The sequence below is a fragment of the Rhinopithecus bieti genome, unplaced genomic scaffold, assembly GCF_001698545.2.
Source record: "Rhinopithecus bieti isolate Rb0 unplaced genomic scaffold, ASM169854v2 scaffold_2574, whole genome shotgun sequence".
NCBI lineage: Eukaryota > Metazoa > Chordata > Mammalia > Primates > Cercopithecidae > Rhinopithecus > Rhinopithecus bieti.
The window spans coordinates 6,249,461-6,269,509 of NW_016804493.1; the positions used below are offsets into that span (position 1 = coordinate 6,249,461).

Below are 20,049 nucleotides of genomic sequence, written 5' to 3' on the forward strand. Positions count from 1 at the left end.
CGGCTCGGGTTGAGGATTTTCTCTTATTTCTTTATTGGGGTGGGGGTGGGGTGCAACATTCAGATCTTTGTGCTGGTGCCTACGTGCATACAAGTACACACACACACACAGGTATGTGTTCACGTATGTATACATATACACAGAAGGCCAGAGCTCTGGTGTGCTGGAGGAGAGGCAAGCTCTTTTTCCAAGAGGGTATTAGAAAGAGGTTGATTCCAGAGAATGAGTGGTGTCTGAGGCTGTAGCCCCCCACAGGGTGGGCAGCCAGCTCTGTGTGAATGCTAGGGTGCAGCTGACAGCGCTGAAGGCCTGAGGGCTGGACTCTGAGAGGAGCTTGGGCAGACAGAGCAGCCTCCGGCCCCAACAGTGCCCTGGGCTGGCAGTCAGGCCCAGCCCTGGTCCTGAGAGGCAGGTCCTTGAGCTCCTCGGGAGGGCGTGACAACCCTGAGTGCTTCATGGGACCACTCGGTGGGCCCTCCTCTCTGCCAGGCCTGTCAGAGGACGACCCTCCGGTCCAGGTGGTCCGCACGCCCGCTCCGCTGGTGCCGCACTTCCAGGTGCTTATTCTGGACCTTCTCAAAGTGCTGCAGCAGCTCTGCGTAGTCGATGCTAGGGGAGTCGGCTTTCTGGGACTTGGGGGCTGCCTTTAGACTGTCTCTGGGAAGAGGGAGCAGAAATGCTCAGGGTCAGGGGATCGGCTCATGGAGGGGTTACTGCTGGAGGGCAGTGGGGTCAGGGGCAGAGCCACAGGCTGTGGGCTCAGCCTCTGGGCGTCTCAGGCCTGGCAACTCTTCCCTCACAGCCAGCCCCAGAGCTGGGAAGCCCCGGAACATCCCTGTCTTCTGCAGTTGGTGGGAACAGCCAACACTGCTGCTTGACTATTGCCCTCGGCCTGTGGGCTGGCGATGGCGCCCAGAGCAGGCATCGCATTGGGAAGCATTTCCTGTTTACGAGTGGCTCCCTTTGGGGTGAAAGCCAGGGCTCGCAGCCAGCCAGGAAGCCAGCTGGGGCCTGGAACAGGGTCGGGGGAGAAGGGGGAGGTGGCAGCTTGGCCCTTTCTCTGAGGCAGGGCTAGGACTGGGGAGAACGGGAACTGCTGAAGAGCCTCTGCTGGGCCCTCCACTTGGCAGGATATTTGTTTTTGAGTGTTGGGGCCCTGAGGCCTGCAGTCACTCACTGTCCCTGGGAGAAGGAAAGCCGGTCTCACCACTGGACATGCCTTCAGCTCCGCCATTCCTGTTGCTGCCCTCCTCTCCAGTTGCTCTGTACAGCAACACAGGTTGTGTATTGCACAGCTAGTGTGCATGATGCTCCCTATAATCGTGCAATTCGGTAGCCTTGCTGCCCTTGTCAAGCCCAGTGCTTAGCTTGCCCCTGGGGATGAGATCCCCTTGGGCTCCTGTCCCATTCCTACTCACCCTCCAGCAGTGTCTCATGAAACGTTCTGCTCCCTCCCTTTGGCCTCACTGGTTTGGAGGAGATGTGTGTGGGCTAGGAAGCATCTGTTTCCAGGCCCTGAGGCCTGGCGACCCTGGAAAGGGGTCTCGGGAAGATTGTGGGCTGCTCAGCTAAGCAGAGAATCCTGGGGCCCTTCAAGTTCATGAAAAGATGCCAATTGGTGGGGTGGGGGGTGGGGGGTGGGGTGGCGTGCAGGCAGTGGCAGAGCACAGGAACTAGACAGACCTGGACCCAACCATAACTCCACCGCTTCCTAGCGGTGTGACTTGGGCATGTGACTGTTTCCTGGTCTGCAAAGCGAGGGCTACCTAAGGAGCGCCCTGGGGTGGCTGCCAAGATGCTTTGACACGATGTGTAAGAGCTTTGCCTGGTGTCCAGCCTCAGCTTAGGTACCTGGCAGGTGCCACTGTGGCTACAGTTCTGCCCCTTCAACGTGAGGCCAGCCGGGGCCCAGCAGCTTGAGGGTGGAAATAAAGGAGGCCATTTTGGGGGACACACAATGGAGCTCCCCCAAAATGAACTCTTGGCCATGAGTTCAGTCCAGCCTGACAGCCAGAGCCTGACAGTTGCCTCTGATGGCCCACCAGCCTGCTGGGCAGGACCGGGGCAGGCGGACTCTTCCCACAGTTGAGATGCCATCTGGGGCCTGGAGGCGGCCTCCTGCACCCCTGCTCAGCTCTGCCTGCCCACACCTGTTCCCTTCCCGCCTCCCTGCTGAAGATGCACCACCAGAAAACATCTTGGACGTGTCTTCGGCTGTGGCTGCTGCTTTTCTGGGCCTGGCGCTCCTGCCTCCCTAGCGGGGCTCGGCTGACGTTAGTTCAACAAAGATCAAAAGTAGCCGGGTGGGGCCCATTCTAGAGGGCCAGGCTGTGGGCAGTGTTCTAGGCTGTGGTTGCTCCTGGGAAGGGACCTCCCAGGTACAGTAACTCTGGCGCCCAGGTGCCACTGCTCCAAGAGAGCAGCCTGGACTTCTGAGGAGGCCAAGGGACACCCCGGAGCTTTTGCAACCCTAAGTCCAGGGTGTAGCCAGATGCTCCTCTAACCCACTTAGGCCAAGGCCACAGGTGTGACCCTAAAGTGTGTCTTCTGATGCTGGGCACCCATGGGTCTGCGCGTTGCTCTCCATGACACTCCTGGCAAGCCAAGGCCTTAGGTTAGGGAAGCTCAGGGGCTCTAGAGAGATGCTTTCAGCACTGGATGGCAAACCTGGGGAGACGGGCATCGGTGTGGCGGGGGTGGTGGGGGTGGGAAGAGTGGGCCACATCTGCTCCCTGGGCCCTTAGGGTTGCAAGAAGTCCTGCTCCCTGTGATGGGCAGACCCTTCCTGGCCTGAGGTCTTGGGAGCAGGGTGGGCTGTGTCCCCAAGAGTGGGAGACACTGCCTGGGCTGCTGAGCACACAGGCCAGGCCCGTTCTCCCTGCCCCACCTAATGCGGATGGCCGTTCTCAGGCCCTGCACGTCCTCTGTAGGTTCATAACCATCCTCGGGCACCGAGGCTGAGGCCAGCCAGCCTGCAGCACAGTGTGGCCAGTCTAGGACTCAGGGCTGGCTCTCACTCCTGCCATCCCACCCATGCACCTGTCACCAGCTTTTTCTTAGAGGTTCCCTCCTGCCTCACTGAGGAGACAGTCCCTGGGGAGTGGCCCAGAAGCCAGCGGGTGGGGGAGCTGTGGTCCCCAGGGCCCTGATGGCGCCTGAAGCACACAGAACCAGGGATGGGCGAGGAGTGTACAAACTCCCCCAGCTGTTCCCGGCTCCAAGGCCTGCCCTGCAACTCGACCCTGTCTGCCAGCTGTCTGCCCCTCCCAGGGCTGGGACTGTCCGCAGCTCCTTCCCAGGGTGTGAGCTGTCTTCCGGGCCCCACCCTGCAATCTGACCCCTTCCCCAGCTGTTCAGAAGGCCCTTGGTGTGCCCACTGCTCCTGTGCCCCTATCTACGGTATCTCTTCCTAGGTCCTTACAAAGAAAGGCTGGGGACCCAGGGCATTGAAGGCTAGGGGGTGCCTCACACACCCATTTAGTCCAAATATGCATTTACTGACCAAGTAACCAAGAGCCCAGAGAGGGCACTGGGCTTGCTGGAGGTCACACAGCAAATCCATGGCAGAGCTCACACCAGATCCTACTCTAGGCCTGCAAACCATGCACTGACCCTCAGAATCTTCTACCCAGACGCCTCAACCCCTTGGCTCAGGACTTCCCTGACTGACCGTGGGAGATTCTGAGGAAAGCCTAATTTTCCCAGCTGCCCTCTGCAAACTTGTTCTACCCTGGTTTGAGGAGTATGATTGCTCTGAGCCTCCACTCCCCTCCCAAGACGAGATCAGCATGCAGAACCCTGGGAGACGCGGGGCTGGGTCCCTGGCCAGGAGGCCTCCCAGGAAGGCAGGCTGGTTCCCACAGGGAGACTGGAGGTCACAGGGAAGCAGCCCTTCCTGCCTTCTCCCTGCTTCCAGCTGCGCCTTCCCCTCCCGCGTGCCTGCCAGGGTGACCCTAACACTATGGGGTGTTGGAAGGGACAAGGCAAAGGCTGAGCCAGCGAGGCCCGGTGTGGATTCTGGGCCTCTCTTGGAGTCTCTTGGGAGCTGACAGGACTCTGGCCCCAGGAACCCACATGCGCGCCCCCCTCCGTGGCTGACCCCGCTCCCCTGGGGACACTGCATCAGGTACTGTCTCCTGGGGACCACCTGGTGGCACCCCGAGCAGCTGGGGTGGCAGCCAGCTCAAGGCCTAGTCCTGCCACTGCAGGGCACTGCCTTCTGGGGAAACGGGGCAGGGAAGGCAGGAGCTGTCTTGGTGGGGGCCGCACTCTCTGGGGGTTCAGCCTCTCCAGCTGGTCTGGGGCAGACAGCCTATCAGGTGCACCACACTCAGTCACCGGAGGGCCAGTCTGGGTGGGAGGGACAGTGGGAGCCAAAGCCAGCAGTGTGGAGCGCACAGAGGCTCCAGGCAGGCCTGTCTCAAGGCTGCCTGTGTCCATCGCAAGGGCAAGCACCCGAGGCCCTTTGCTGGAGCAAGGCGCCAGGCCTGCTGAGTGGCTCTAACAGCCTGGGAGGGAATTCTAGACACACAGGGCATCTGATGCAAGCTGGGCGCGCTCCATTCAGCGTAAATCTTCTCAGTGGCTCTGCTGGTTTCCATGGCGACCTGACAAGTGAAATTTTCCATCTCGGATGCCAAATGCCTGTGGATGAGGCAAAGCCTCCAAGGGTTACCAAATATAGACACGGCCCTACAGACTCTGGGGTAGGGGCCAGCCATGGGTTCAGGGTGGGAGCCCGCAGCCCTCTGACCAGAGGCTGCCAAGTCGGGCATCTTCTCGGTGGAGGGGTGCCTAGGACCTGTTCCTTCCACGGGCAAGACCTGAGCAGGGGAGCCTTGAGTGCGCTCCTGCCTCCCACCCCACCCAGGAGGTGGTTGAGAAGGTCCTAGCAATGATGGGGTCTCCCAGTGACCCAGGGTTGAGCCTCTGCCACAGACAGGGTGGGGAGAGGGGCTATGTGAGGCCTGGGAGGTGCCCAGGACAGGCTCCTCCCTCGCTCGATGGCCACTGGGGCCCCCATCTCTAAGCTGGGGCAGGAACTCCTTCCCCTGCCTGGAGTTTCTCTTCAGGGTCCTTTGTCTGGGTAACTCCAGATGCCCTCAGAGTTTTTAGATTTTTGCATAGCCTCACTGAGCTGGACCCTGATTGCCTGGAAGTGTTGCTACTCCCGGCCACCGTGCGAACGCTCCCAGAATCCCTCGCTCAGTGCTCTGATGTGGAACACAAAAGGCCAAGGGGCAAGTGGCTGCGGGGGCGGGGATGGTGGCCACAGTGAAAAAAGGGGTGGGATGCTGAAGTGAGGGAGGCCTCAGCAGTCCCCGCTACGGCCCTTCCTCACCAGGCTCCTCTGGACCTGTCCCTGCTCGGGGGCGGGGCGGGGGCAGCAGTCCCCAGCCAGCACTCACTCGGTCTGCAGCAGCTCGGGGTTGGGCACACACTGGAGCCGGTGTGAGAGCAGCTGGAAGGCGCTGCTTTGCGGCAGGAGCATGAGCAGGCCGTAGAGGGCCTTGATCAGGTAGGGGTTGTTCTTCACGTCCAGCAGCTGCAGGCGCAGATCTGGGGTGGGCAGAGGGCAGGGTTCAGGGACCTGGCACTGCTCTGGGACATGCCCAGCCCATACTCCCTGCCTCCAACTGGCCAGGACCACAGGGATCTGGTGCCATGACACCCACAGCCCAAGGACCCAGCTGTGTGGGCCCAGCCAGGTGGCCGTGGCTTCCAGCGAGTCAGGGGCTCCTTCACAGCCCGTCGCGCTGCTCCCGCCTCCCCCAGGAGTGTCCTAGCAGTTTCCATGATCTCATCTTCCTTTCTACCTGCCCACCTGCCTATCTGATCTTTCCAACAGTCATCTCAGCCCGACAACCCCGAGATGCGCTGTGGGGCCTGGTCTGTTCCCCGCCCCCTGCTCAGCTGCCTCCCTGGTGATATGAGGGCTTGGGGCCCGTAGTGTAACAGATTCTCCAGTCGGCTCCGCACGTGCCAGCACGGGAGAGCTATAAATAGGGTGTGCTGGAGAGAAAGACGGTGGATTAGGACAGTTTTAAGAGAGGGCAGGATGGAAAAACACTTTTGTGTGTAGCGACACACACCAAAGCCCCGGAGTGTCTGGAAGGTGCTTCTGGGGCTCTGGCTCACATGCCAGCCCTGCCACCACCCTGCCAGGTGGAAAGAGACACACCCGGGGGCTGTACAGCACTCATTCCAGCCCAAGCTGCAGCACAGAGCCCGCTAATGGCTGGCTGTACCACAAGGCAGTCCCAGCTTCCCCAAGGCGCACAGGGGAGGCGGGATTGGAAATGGGCTCACTTCTCTCCTGCGAGCCTCTCCAGGAGAATCACTGGCTTCTACTTTCTTGTGTCCCTAGGCCCAGGCCAGGCATTGTTTGTGGAGGATGTGCCATGTGCTTTGGGAAAGGGGCTATGTCACCCTGGCAGCCGCCACACAGGGGGTCCCGCTGACACAGGGAGCCTGAGCAACCAGGCCTTAGGGCCAGGGTGTCGGTGAGCAGGGAGCAGAGGAATGGAGGCCTCCTGGCGCCCTCCAGAGGAGACCCCACCACCACTGTCCCAGGCCTGGCTGCCCAGCAGAAGCACGAGCCTGTTTCCAGTCCTTTCTTCCCTTTGGGCCTTGGGGAAGCGGGCACTGCCTGTGGCCAAACCAGCCACCTCTAGGATCCAGGTGACTCAGGGCTGGGACGGTGTTGGGCGAGACCAGGGTGTATCTCTGCTGTTACCCTGCCCCAGCAAAGCCCTGGGCTTGAGGAGAAGGTGCTTGGAGTTCCTCCAGGGTCAGGGAGGGAGGGCAGTCATCCCAGGGATGCTTCTGGAATGCCAAGAATGTACAACTGGAGAGTTGAGTCAGGACAGACCAACAGCGGGAGCAGGGTCTTTTTAGGACCTGACCTCAGATGGCCGCGTAGGTGCCTGTGTCCCTGGGAGGCCCTCGAGGAAGTGAAATGTCAGGCTGGGCACACTTGGGACAGGCTTTAGTGCACTCTGCGGAGAGCAGGGTCTCCCTCCTGCCCTTCTGTCTCCAGGGCATCAGTTCCCATGGCACCCTGCTGCTTGACGAGGCTGCCCTTTGAAGGGGGCTCAGGAGGGGATGGGAACAGGTGTTCTTCAGCCCCTGCATTCAATTTGGGCTCCAGGGCTCAGGCTGATAGGCTTAGGCTGGGCGAGTCAGAGACGCTGCCAGAGAGTACGAGAGGCCCGGGCGGTCAGCTTGGCAGGGAAGGTGGGCACCAACAGGGTGGCCGCCTGGCTTCTCTGCACATTATAAATACACGAGCGTCATTCAAAGTGTGTATGTCGAGGCGCCGAGAGCTGTGCTCGCCCCAGCCAGCTGCCACTTTTGCACATTCAGCCTGAGTGTTACTAAGCAGGCAGCTCCTGCCCACTGGCTCCCAGCAAATGCCAACTCTTCTTTCAGGGAGGTGCAGGCATGGCCCTTGGGCCAACAGGAGCACCTGCAGAGGGACCCGGGGGACCCACGACTTCAGAGAGCCAGGGCAGAGGCAGCAGGCTCGGAGGGGCGGCTGGGGTAGCCCAGGGGCCTGGTATCAGCCTTCAAGGGGGTTCTGCTGTCAGTGCTGGCTCATGTCCATGAGACTCACCTTGAGGGATACAGGCAGTACCCAGGTTCTGATGGCACATGCCCCAGCCCTGCTCTGGCTGGCCTTGCAGGCCTATCATCCCAGTCTTTATTTTTTTATTTTTCTGAGACAGGGTCTCGCTCTGTCACCCAGGCTGGAGTGCAGTGGTGCAGTCACAGATCACTGCAGTCTCCACGTCCTTGGCTCAAATGATCCTCCCACCTCAGCCTTCTGAGTAGCGGTGACTATAGGCATGCACTATCATGCCTGGCTAATTTTTTAAAAATTTTGTAGAGATGAGATCTCACTATGGTGCCCAGGCTGGTCTCAAACTCCTGCCCTTAAGAGATGCTCTAGCCTCAGCCTCCCAAAGTGCTGGGACTCAACAATCCAGAAGCTTCCCTGGGGTGACTGCTCTTCCTCCCTCCCCAGCCAAAAGAGACCAACTGGAGCTTGGCTCCACCCACCCCACTCCAGGCCAGCCTTGGGCTCATGGTGTGAGGCGTGGTGGGAGGTGGTTCTTACACGTGAAGATGGGACACTCGATCAGCTGCACCAGCTTGTCCACCTCTGCAAGGAAGTCCACGGTGACCTCCAGGTCCCCACTGAGTGTGCAGTCAAGGAAAGTCTGGCTGCTGGGCCAGCACAGCCGCAGCTCAGAGCACCATGCGCCCTCCCCACCTGCGCCTGGCTTCCTGTGCACAGAGCCTGGTTCTGGTGAAGCACCATTTGGCGCACAAAGGACACCAGTCTCTTCTCCTCTCCTCGCCTTTCTGTCCTAAATGGAAACCCCCTGTTCGGGAGTTCCAGGTTCTGCTCCAGCAGCTGTCTCCTCTGCACCCTCCTGGGCTGGGAGAGGCTCTTATCACAGCGCTGCAGCCCACTAGGGGAGGGATGCGCAGGAAGGGTTCTCTCCTTTCCCGCCAGCAGGGCTTCACCAGTGCTGCAGCAGGCTTGTGGCGCTGGGCAGTGGCCCGCCAGTCTCTGGGTCACAGAAGTGGCTGAGAGGAGCAAATCCAGGTTGTAGAAGGTAAGCAGGCACACCGTGGGGAGCCAGGCAGGGCCACACCTAGCCCTCCACTGAGGCACCTCCTGGCCCCTTCTTCCTGACTCCCAACTCCTGGCTGGTCATGTTGCCTTCCAAACGGCACTCCAATCCTGGCTTACATGTCAGGCACCTACGGATGGGGCTAGTTTCCTTCTTGGTGTTTAAAAAAAAATCTGGCCAGGCATGGTGGCTCACACCTGTAATCCCAGCCCTTCGGGAGGCCGAGGTGGGCAGATCACTTGAGGTCAGGAGTTTGAGACCAGCCTGGCCAATTTGGTGAGACCCTATCTCTACTAAAAATACAAAAATTAGCCGGGCATGGTGGTGAACGCCTGTAATCCCAGCTACTTGGGAGGCTGAGGCAGGAGAATCACTTAAACCTGGGAGGCGGAGGTTGCAGTGCGCCAAGATCACTCCACTGCACTGCAACTTGGGTGACAGAGCGAGACTCTGTCTCAAAAAACAAAACAAAACATCTAACCCTGGATGCCTTTTGAGGAGCGCGGTGCTGAGGTGAGCATTGGTGCCTCCTGTTTCCGAGGCCTCCGCCCAGCCTGCTTCTCCCCAGCGTGTCATCCTCAAGCCTGTCAGGCTGTAGCTCTGTGGCCCCCGAAGGCCCACGCCTGGGCTGAAGCCTGCAGGCTCACCCAGCCGTCCACCTATATTTCCAGCTCCAGGCCTTCTCCCCTACCCCCACACCAGGCCCAGGAGGAACTGCAATGAGCAGAGGGCAGCCACCTTCTCCCAGGGGCAGGAGCTGGGGTTCTCTCTTACCCCAGCAAGATAGCCCAGCATCACCTGCTGGCACCCGCCGGGCCGGGCCTCCTCAGTCCCAATCCCAACCCACAGGGTTTCTCCCGGGCCAGCTCCCCTCCAGGAGCCCCTCTTTGCTGCCAACCTCGCTCTCCCAAATACATCCCTCCCCTCCCAGTGTCCTGGTGGCCCTGATGTCACAAGCCCTGAGGCTGAGTGGAGGTGTGGGGACAGGAGCATGGCACTTGGGCCCGCCTGTTGGGTGGAAAGGGGGCAGCCGGCCCCTTCTTGCCCCTCAGTGGCCCAACCCCAACCACAGCGAGAGGAAGGATACAACTTCTGGATGAGGTCATAGGCATGCCGGTAGTTCTGGGTGAGGAAGCAGAGGGACACCGTGGTGACTGGGTTGTGGCACCAGGAGCGGTACAGGCAGCAGAACAGGTTCTGGCTCTCCTGTAGGGGAAGAGGTGTGAGGCGTGAGGAGACCCCCGCTCCTTGCCCCCTCCCGGTCCATGTGGGGACCTGAGGGAAGGGCCACAGGTCTAAGACCCAGGGGTCTTCGGTCGGGGGCAGCCGGAGCCAGCTTAGCACTCCGGCTGCTGGGCATCCCGGCTGGGAACGAGCCGTCACAAAGGAAACGCTGACAGCTCCTCCGCAGACCCTGTCATTACCTCCCAGTCCCAGAGTTGTGTGGTGGCTGCGAGGGCCTGGCTGGGAGTGGCTGTCCTTTGTGTTGGCATGTCTGCCCTCGGCAAAATCACAGTCATTGTCCCTTACTCCCTGCCCCCCTCCAGAACTCTGTGGTCCCAGAGCCCCATGGGGCTGGGAGGGCGATGGGGGAGTGGGCAGGGAAGGGAGGAAGCACACTAAAATGCCATCTCCTCCCCACCTCTGCAGGCCACCTCCAACACTTGGAAACCACCCAGGAACCCAGCCCACACTCGGGGGAGCCCCTGCCCCTGAGGAAAATTCTTAAGGCCTCTGCGAATGTCTGGAAGGAACCACAGGAGGGAGGCAGGGCTGTGGCCTGGATCGTGCAGAGCCACTTGGCCCCAGATGCCCCCGGACATGGGCCTGGATATCCCCGAGGCTCCTGGGGAGGGTGCAAGCAGGGTCTGAGCCGGCAGGGGGCCTGGGAAATGAAACCCCTGGAGTCCCTGCCTCCAGGACAGCGCTTGTTCCTGCACGGCCTCTGCAGCCACCACCCTCAGCCAGGACATGAGAGGCCTGGGACCCGCATCTCTCCTTGTTCATGGGGGAGTGAGACTGAGTGTCCTTTCTGCTCTCTCGGACCAGTCGTTGGCACATCCTCATCCAGAGCCTGGGACGGATGGGCAGCAAACTTGACACCCTGGCTTATGTGTGCCTTAGGAGCCAGATGTGCCCAGCTGTGGGGGAGAGGGGCCAGGCCAAGGAGGGCGAGAAGAGCAGTTAACCCCTGATTCACCAGCAAGGTTATAACCTAGAGCCTGGCCCTGAGAAGGTAGCACTGACCAGCGGGGTAGGCCCACAGCCAGCAGAGCCTCTGTTTTCAAGGGGGCAGTGCCTGGAGTGGGACTGGGGTGTCAACCAATGGAAAAGGCAGGGCTGTTGGGGGGTCAGGATGGACACATGGACCCTTCTGTGGGCAGAGACCTCAGTGCGGGTGACATGACACACCTGTGGTTAGTGCTGTGTGCAGCCACTCACCCAGGATCCCTATTTCCCAACGGACCAGGGGAGGTCTCGATTTCAACCCCATCTTCTCCCTGACAGCCTCCTGGGGCCAGCCAAGGGGTGGGCTGACACACGGTATGCCCCCGGCATGCAGGAGCACACCTGAGGATGGAGTCATGGACGCAGCCTACCAGGGTCTTCAGGTCCTTCAGCTGGTTCCTTAGCTGGAAGAGCTCTGTGGAGGTCAGCAGGATGGTGTTGAGGGCATGGACCATGGTCGAGGCGAACTTGAGGTCCTCCTCCCGCAGCAGGATGTCTGCCATCGAGTGGAAGATGTTCTCCGCGTTCAACAGGAGGCACAGCTGCCTGGAGAGCAGGCAGAGTGGGGTCAGGGCGCAGGACGAACTGCGTCTCAGCCTGGGAGGCCTCCTCGCGGTTTTGCAGCGTTCTGGGGAAATCTGCCCTTTCCCGAGGCCGGTGTGGAGCCATGACTCTGAGGCCTGTGGTTGCGGGGGGGCGGGGAAGGGTGGGGGGAATGCTGCACCTGCCTCCAGGCTTCCCAGCACTGCCTACCTGGGCCTAGCCATGCCAGGGTGCCCCATGCTATACTAATCCCTGGGCACAAAAGAAACAGCTGGGCCTCCAAAATAGTCCCTGGGACCCCGTCACCTTCCTGAACTCCCACATGCTTGGGCAATGCCTGCCACCCCAGGCCAAGACACGGCTGTCCCCCACTGGGCTTTCTTCTCTTGCTAGAGCTCATCTTCATCCGGCCAATTCTCCACACATCAGTCACCGGTTTACTGCCCCACTCCTCCTCCTGGAAGCCCCCGAGGTCAGGGATTTGTGCTGTTCGGGCTGTGCCCCATGGCCTGGAGCACAGATCCATGTGGGAGGAGCCTTATGACCCTGAGGTTTTCTTCACTGTACGGCTGGAGAAACTCTGGTGAAGTGACTTGACCAAGGTCGCGGAGTCACTTAGGGCCAGAGCCCAGCTCGCTGGTCCCTGGGCCATGACCCCTTTCCCATCTCTTGTCTAGTAAGAGTCATTCAGTGCTAAGGATTGGACTTTGTGAGAGGAGCCTCCCCATTATACAAAAGGGAAAAACCGAACCCAGAGGAGGAAAGCAGATTCCCCAGGGTCCCTGGGCCAGATGACACCAGCAGTGAGAAGTGGGTGGTGAGGACAGGCTTGGAGGAATCCGCGCTGCTTCTCCATGTGCCCTTGGAGGCCTGGCCTGCAGGGGAAGGGCGCCTGGGCAATGCTTCCCAGCTGGAGTCCCAGGGATTTGGGAGCTTCCCAAAACAGCATGATGCAGGCAAGATGGGGCAGGAGTGGGGTGGCTGGTGAGAGGGTGGTGTGCAGCACTGTGCTTCCTGACTGCTGGGCTGGCGGCAGCATGGCACCCCTGTCCACACCACCTCCCATCTAGGGCTGAGCTCTGGAGCCTGACGCCGCATCCCGTCTCCAGGGAAGCATCACCACAGGTCCCACACGGCGTTGGAGGCCCCGAGGTCTCAGGTGCTCAGTGAGGTGAGCCACATTTCTTGGTGGGAGGCCTGAAACACCTCCATCTCCTCCCAGGTCGCTGGACTCAGCCTCCACTCTGCATGACCTGGGCCCAGCTTCCCGAATGCCCCTGAACGCCAGCCACGGCTCTGGGGCCAGACTGGAGAAGATTCCTCCCCACCCCCAGCCCCAAAGGAACCCCAGATCATTTGGTAACAAAGAGGCCAGACCACAAAGTGCAAACAGTAGGCAGGCTGTTCCAGCCTACCCTGGCTGGAGCCTGCAGGCCTGGGCAAGAAACCACGAGAAACAGAAACAAGCGGCGCAGGGAGGGGGTGGCGGCTGCATGAGTGAGGGCCGCTTCATCTTCCTGCACATGCCACCAGGACCCTGCCGTGCCGGGGGCTCCCCCGGGGTTAGGTGGGAGGTGAAGGCCTCAGCCAGGTGTCCCCAACTACCAGGAGTGTGATCTTAATGTCTCTGCACAATTTCTCCACTTTAATTATGGGCAATACCTATCTGAAATAGGGGGAAGTTCTCAGAGGGCAGCCTGAGGACGAGGAACGCAGACGAGGAACAAGCCATGTAAGGCCAGTGTGTGGGACATGGTACCACAGGGGCCACAGCTCCTCTGGGGAGCTGCTGGCCGCAGAGGGAAAGCCCAGCCAGGCAGCCTCAAGCCAAAGGCCAGGAGGTGGCGGCCCCGCTGTAGAGCCCAGACAGTGCTTCCCGGCCCCTCCCGGTCCCCCAACCCCTCCACGAGCCCTGTCTCCACGGCTGTGGGACAGAAATGTTCCAGAAGGGCAGGCACAGGAGGAAGGGGGGCGTTCTGACAAATGGTCACAAGTGCCCATCGCCGGCAGCTGGTGCCGTCTCCATGACAGAGGCCAACAGCTGAGCCGCTGCCAGGCAGCGCTCTCCAGGGATCCAGGCCGGCAGACGGGACCTGTGGCAGTGGAAGGCAGGGTGGCGCCCACGTGAGGGCAGGCTGAGAAGGGTGTGGAGGGAGGGATGGACGAGGGGCTGGTGGTGAGGAGAAGCTGCGCCTCCCGGTGGTCTGTGGTCCCCATCGGTGACTCCCACACGTGCCCTCCACCCTGAGCCCCCGCTGGGCTCTAGATGGAACAGCTGCTTGCCTGGTGGAAGGCCCTGCCTGGCCACCTAGCAGGCATTTCAAACCTCGCTGGGCTACAACCAACCCTTGGTGTCCCCATGGACTTGCCACCCCCCTCCTCATCTCAGTAAATGGTGGCATTGCCCACCCAGCTGCTCAGGCCCAAACCACGAGTCATCCTGACTCCCAGTCCCTCTGTTGGGTCCACTGGCAGGTATGGGGGCCTTACCCTGGGAGCACATCCTACACGGCCACCCTGCCCCACACCCGCCCCCATGCCTAGGGGGCTGTCAGTATCACCTGCCTGGTCCATCTCCCCATGTCTCAGGATCTGCCTCCTGCTGCTTCTCCTGCCCCCACAGTCCACCCTCCACACACCAACTGGACAATCCTAAAGCATGCCCACCAGAGCACGCCCCTCCCTGCTGGGATTGGCTAGTGGCTTCCTCCTGGATCTGAAACAAACCCAGCCCCTCACCTCTGCCTACAGGGTCTCACACCTCTCACTGGTTTCTCTCCAGCCTCCCTCTTCTGTCCCTCCTCCACTGATGGTGTTGTAGCCTCTTGGGTTTTTGGGTTCCTGACCTCGCCAAGCCCACGTGGCCCTAGAGGCTCCACCTGTTCTGCCCTGGCCCGATGGCTCGGCCAGGAACGGCATGTAGCAGGGTCCTCCCAGACATCGAGGCCTCGGCTGCAACCTCAGGTCCTGGTGAAGCCTCAGTCTGAAACGCATGCCCCTCCTACCAGACCCTTCTAAGAGAAAGTTCTGGTTCTTTCAGGGCACTCATCCCCAAGAAGCAAGGGTCTCCTGGACAGAACGGGAGGTGAAATGACCCCCCACCCCCTCCCCCAGGCCAGCACATTCTCTCCGTTCATGCCCAGGCAGGCCTCTGTGCTGTGCAAACACCGGTGTGTGGAAAACGGCGGCCTGATGTTACATTTTTGCCCTTGTCACCCCTCAGGCCAAGCCCTGGCCTGGCTGCCTTGCCCTGCCCTGCCCTTCCCTGCCCAGATCTTGTACTCTCTCTCTTTTTTTTTTGTTTTGAGATGGAGTCTTGCTCTGCCGCCCAGGCTGGAGTGCAGTGGCGCAATCTCGGCTCACTGCAAGCTCCACCTCCCAGGTTCAAGCCATTCTCCTGCCTCAGCCTCCCGAGTAGCTGGGACTACAGGAGCCCGCCACCACGCCTGGCTAATTCTTTTGTATTTTTAGTAGAGGCGGGGTTTCACCGTGTTAGCCAGGATGGTCTTGATCTCCTGACCTCGTGATCCGCCCGTCTCGGCCTCCCAAAGTGCTGGGATTACAGGCGTGAGCCACCACGCCCAGCCTAGATCTTGTACTCTCTTGCTGGCCAAAGAGGCCTGGGAAGCCAGCTCATCCCAGGAGACTCCGGAGCACAAGCCTCCTCACGAGATGTCTCCCTCTGAGTATCGCTAATTAAAGCACCACAAGAGGGAAAGGGAGAGGAGAGGCTGGGCACAGGCACCACAGAGAGCAGTGCTGAGGCCCTGCCATGCTCCAGCCGCTCCCTCAGCCACCCTTGCCCCAGGAGGAGGAGCCTGGAGAGGCTGTTCTGGGGCTGGCAGCAGAGGGGCCTCCACTGAGGGCGACTCCCATCCTGCCGCTGGGGAGGAGGTGGGGGCCGCATCCTGCCTCGACCCCAGGTCACCCTAGGTTTGGGGAGAAGGATCCCAGCTCACTGGGTTGCAAAGCCTCAAGAAGACTAATAATAGCGGAAGTGCTGGCCAGCTCACGGGGTCCTTACTAGAGGCCAGGCTCAGGGTGGAGGATGTGAGAAGTGGATCCTTGAGTCAGGAAGCTGGGGAGGGAGGAAAGAGGGCCCATTTTCCACTACAGTCCCCAGTCCACACCAGGATCTGTACAGACAGGTGGCCTCGGAGTTACCACGCACCTGGCACTGGGCTCTGAGCTAGCTCCACTCGCGGTGTCATGCTGAGTCCTCACATAACCTGGGCAGGGTTGCCACCCCCATTGCAAAGCAGAGGAATCTGAGGTTCAGAGAGGACCCACAGCTGACCAGAGGAGGAGGAACAGAGGATTCAGACCTAGAAGAATCGCTTTCCAGAACCTGAGTTCTTCCTCACCACTCTGCTTCCCCATGCCCGCTGTGAGTGGGCACCAGGGGCTGTCCCTGCCTGGCGGAGGCCTGGCAGATGGCTGCCTCGCAGGGCTGCTGCGTCATCACTTCTTTGCTGAGCCCCAGCCCAGCTTGAGTTGCCTGCCTGGCTCCCAAGCACAGCGTCAACAGTGGAGCACAGCTTGCAAGCATTAAACATGTGCCCATATTTTCCAACACCCGCATGAAAATGCTATTCGTTATGAGACAATGGCCTGGAATGTGCTTGGGAACAAGGCAGAGACCTGGGGTGGGAGGGAACCTGAACAGGGTCTGGGAGGGCATAGGGGACCTCTTATACCACCCTGGAGGCCCACTGTGGGGCTGGAGGAGGGCAGGGGTCTACGGGGGAGTGTGTTGAGTCAGTAAGGGGACCTCTGGTGTATCCCGGTGACTCAGGCACAGGCAGGGGGGATGTGGCCAGAAGGCAAGGACACACGCCATTTAGGGAAGGCTCTTCTCTCAGTGACAATGGAGCTTTTGGCCCAGCAGGGGCTGTGTCACTGGTTGTGCCCTTTACACACAGCCCAGAGGCCCTGTGGACTGGGCTCTGTCTCCCTGTCTTGGGCTGCCAGCTGCTGCCTGGACAGCTGCTACCCCTTCCAGGTCTGGTTTTGTGCTGGGGGTGGACCAGCTTCTCTTTGCTTTCTCTGCCACATACCAGGAGCTCTCAGAGGAGCAACCTGCCCTCGGCCTGCTCTGAACTTCCCAGAGCCCAGTAGAGGGGGCGGTCACTTTTCCTTAAGAACTGAGACCACACAGCCTTGCCCATGAATATTCCCTCTGCGGCAGCCTCCAAGGCCAAGGCTAAGGCTCATGCTGGGACCAGGGAAGGAGAGATGTGGCTCTGCATCCCCTCGCAACCTTCTCCACTGCTCTGGAGCAGCGTCTGCCTGGAGGTGACTGCACCACAGCTGCCAGGCTGGTGTGAGCCTTTGTGTCACTGTCCCTCCCATCACTAACACTGGCAAGCATCAGCACACACCAGGCGCCAGCCCTGGACAACCACAGGCCTCCAAGGGAGATGCTCTCTCAAACCCCCACCTGGCATCCACACATAGCCCCTGCTTCAGGTGAAACCTGGGCCAGGGTGGGCAGGAGGAGTAAGGTGTCAACTGGCTCTGCAGGTGCCACAGGTGTCTGGGTGGCTCTAGACTGGCCAGTCACACCCTAAGGTCACGTGGTCCAGGCTGGCAGGAGCCCTGCCTCATGGTAGCAGAAGGGGTGGTGGGAGAAAGGCATGGATGGGGCAGACGGGAGCCTAGAGCCTGGCGCTGTCTTCTTTGTCCTGTCCTGGGTTGGGGGCAGGGGCCACACGCTGTATGTCCTCCAGGGATAAGACAGGTCACTGATTTGGGCAAAGTCAGGCCTTGGTTCGGAGGACAAGACTTCCTGGGGGCTTTACCCCCCAACACCCCTCCTGCCCGGGGCTGTGTGCAGAGCAGCAAAAGAGGTGCTGTGGAAACACTGCTGTCCGAGGGTGCAGCTGGCTGTGACCAGTGGCCTCTCCCCACCTGGTTAGTTCCTGCGGGCCAGGAGCTGGGCGCGAGGAGGGCCAGCTCACAGTGGGAGAGAGGGAGCAGGTCATTTTAGGACAGACTCATCGTGGGAGCCCGGGGAGGGCAGAGCCTGGCACATTAGAGGCCAGGGACAGCCGAAGCCTGCTCGGGAGGGGCTAGGGAATGGCTCCTTCGTCAGGCATCTGTTGCTGCAGGTGAGGCCCAGGAGGGCAGAGGACAGAGCTTGGGTCTCCTTGTGGGGAGGTGACATTCTGGCTCCCTGCCGTGCTCCGCCCTGGGGAAGCTGGACTCTGCCATGTGGCTTCAGGGAAGACATGAAACTTCCATGACCTCATGTCCTTGCACCCTCTGAAAACAGGACCAGCAAAGTGACCAAGGCCAGAAACACCTCCCCATCCTCACTGTCGGCTGATCCTTCCCAGGTCCCTCAGCTGTTTGCTCAGGATATTTGTGCTGGCTCCCTTTGGGGACCCTCCTCTGGCTCTGGTCACCAAGTAGGGGCATGCTGCTGCCGCCCCCCCGCACCCCCACCTGCCCAGTGACTGTTAGGATGCTGAGCCATCTGCTGGGGACGGGAACCATGCACTCACTGGGTGCAGGCTCTGCCCTCCCCACCCCTCCTTCTTCGAGCCTGGCTTCTTTAAGAGGGTGACCAAGGCAGCAGCAGATGATGCTTCTGACCCGTGGTGGGGGTGTTTAGGGTGAGTGTTCAGCCTGGGAGGAGGAAAGGCCGAGGGCCCAGGAATGCCCTTCTGCCAGCTAGCCTGCCAGCACTGGCCTCCAGGGCCCTTGGTGGACGCAGCCTGCCCCTCTGCCCAGGGGGGCCAACCTGGGGCTCAAGGGCAGGAATGTGGACAGGGCACTAGAGGAACTCAAGAGAAGTTCATGGGGAACTGTAGACCGAAGCAACCACCCCCTCCCAGGGGCCTCTGACATTCTTCACTGTCCCAAATAATAAGCCACCAACAGCATGGGAAACAGCTGGCCCGGCGGGCAGAGACCCTGGACTCAAACCCTAGAAAGAGACGGCAAGGCTGAGAGATGAGAGTGGAGGCTGGGGGTACCTGCTCCCACCCGGCATGCCCTCAGCTGCTGTCCCTACTCCAGCCCTCACTGGCCCTGCAACGCTGCCCTCCCCATGATGAACAGAGGACTCAGAAGAACCCTCAGCTGGCAAGTTCCAGGTGGGTGGGTGTACCCCTACTCCTCAGTTCTCTCCTATGCTCCGCCTTGTCCACTCTCGCATGCCATCCATGGGACGTCCTTCCCAATGGAGCCTTGTTGGTGGCCCCATGAGTCAAGAGTGTGGGTGATTTTGCTCGGTGCCTCCTGTTAGACTAGGTCACACAAGTGGCCTCACTGGATACACATACAGGAAGGTCTCCTTCTACTGCCCATCCACCCCCCGCAACTACGCCACCGGGTTCTTCATGCCTCTGCTTCTCTAGTCTGGCACCAGGAACCCCCGGTGGCGCCCACCTCCCACCCCAGCGGGTTCAATTCTCTAGCCCCACTGGCCCAGTGGGGACCCTGCCTGCAAGCCCAGCTCTTTGGTCAGGGGGTGCCATGGGGCATGGGGTCAGTGATTGCCGTGCTCCCTGGCAGGCTGTTGGCAGCTCTGGACGGCAATGGGGTTCTCACACGGGTGACTGGGCAGGTAGTCCTGCCTCAAGGTCCCTTAGAGGCTGGGTTGGATGCTGATTCTGAGAGTGTGGGCTGGGTGGACTCCACCGGTCTCTCTGCAAGCGGACTTAGGGCTGGGCAAACCGGCAGGAGGGCAACAGGCTTCAGGTGCCTGCTGAGGGCAGGGCATCCTGGCTCAGAGGCCCCTCTCTTCTCCCTGTGGCCAGGCCTCCTTCCTTCATTTCCATCCCCAGCTGCCTGTGGCTGACCATGCACAGACAGGAGAGCCTTTGTTTCTTTTCTTTTTTGAGACGGAGTCTCGCTTTGTCACCCAGGCTGGAGTGCAGTGGCGCGACCTCAGCTCACTGCAACCTCCGCCTCCTGGGTTCAAGGGATTCTCTTGCCTTGGTGGCTGGGATTACAGGCATGTGCCACGATATCAGGCAAATTTTTGTATTTTTAGTAGAGACATGTTGGCCAGGCTGGTCGTGAACTCCTGACCTCAAGGGATCCCCCTGCCTCGGCCTCCCAAAATGCTGGGATTACAGGCATGAGCCACTGCACCTGGACAGCCCTTGTTTCTTTTCTACATTGGATGCTGGATGGTGCCCACATCCGTCCCCTTCAGCGGTCCAAGGCCAACGGGCCCCAGTGCTTTCCGAGGAGACACCTGGAGTCTCACGGCCACTAAATCTGAGGTGCAACCTAATATCAAGGCTAGAAACTACAGAGGAGGCCTGGGCTGCTCCTACCGGAAACGGGCCTCCTCCCTGCCTTGTTCCCGCCCCACAGCTGGGATCCTTTAGGAATTTAAAGAGAAAGCAGCTTTTGGGTCAGTATAACCTTAGGATAGGGAGAGGAGGGAGTGGCCTCCCATGTCGGGAGTCCAGAACGCTCCAGAATCTCACTGCATCCTGCCCCTCCCCCTCTGCTCTCTTCCCTTCCAACTCTCTCCTTCCAAGTATGAAAACTGTAAATCTGTTTTATTTATTTCAATCAATCCTCGGCAGTGTGCCCCTCAGGGCAAAGGCAGCCATGGTAACCCTGCCAACTCATGCCTTAAAAATTCATCGTGTTTAATGCAGTCGATGTGTCT

General features: G+C 60.3%; 1 protein-coding gene across 2 annotated transcripts in view; it reads right to left on the reverse strand.

Moving 5' to 3' along the window:
* Nucleotides 1–9: 9 nt before the first annotated feature.
* VAC14 (VAC14 component of PIKFYVE complex) overlaps nucleotides 10–20,049 on the reverse strand; it is a 119,128-nt gene continuing 99,088 nt past the window's right edge. The window contains exons 15-19 of one of the 2 annotated variants that reach the window (XM_017868753.1): nucleotides 11,243–11,417; nucleotides 9,730–9,848; nucleotides 8,120–8,199; nucleotides 5,409–5,559; nucleotides 10–657 (exon numbers count right to left, since the gene is read on the reverse strand). In XM_017868753.1, the coding sequence (XP_017724242.1) occupies nucleotides 495–657; nucleotides 5,409–5,559; nucleotides 8,120–8,199; nucleotides 9,730–9,848; nucleotides 11,243–11,417 (688 nt within the window). In that variant the 3' untranslated portion in view covers nucleotides 10–494. The other variant, XM_017868752.1, reaches the window with a different exon arrangement.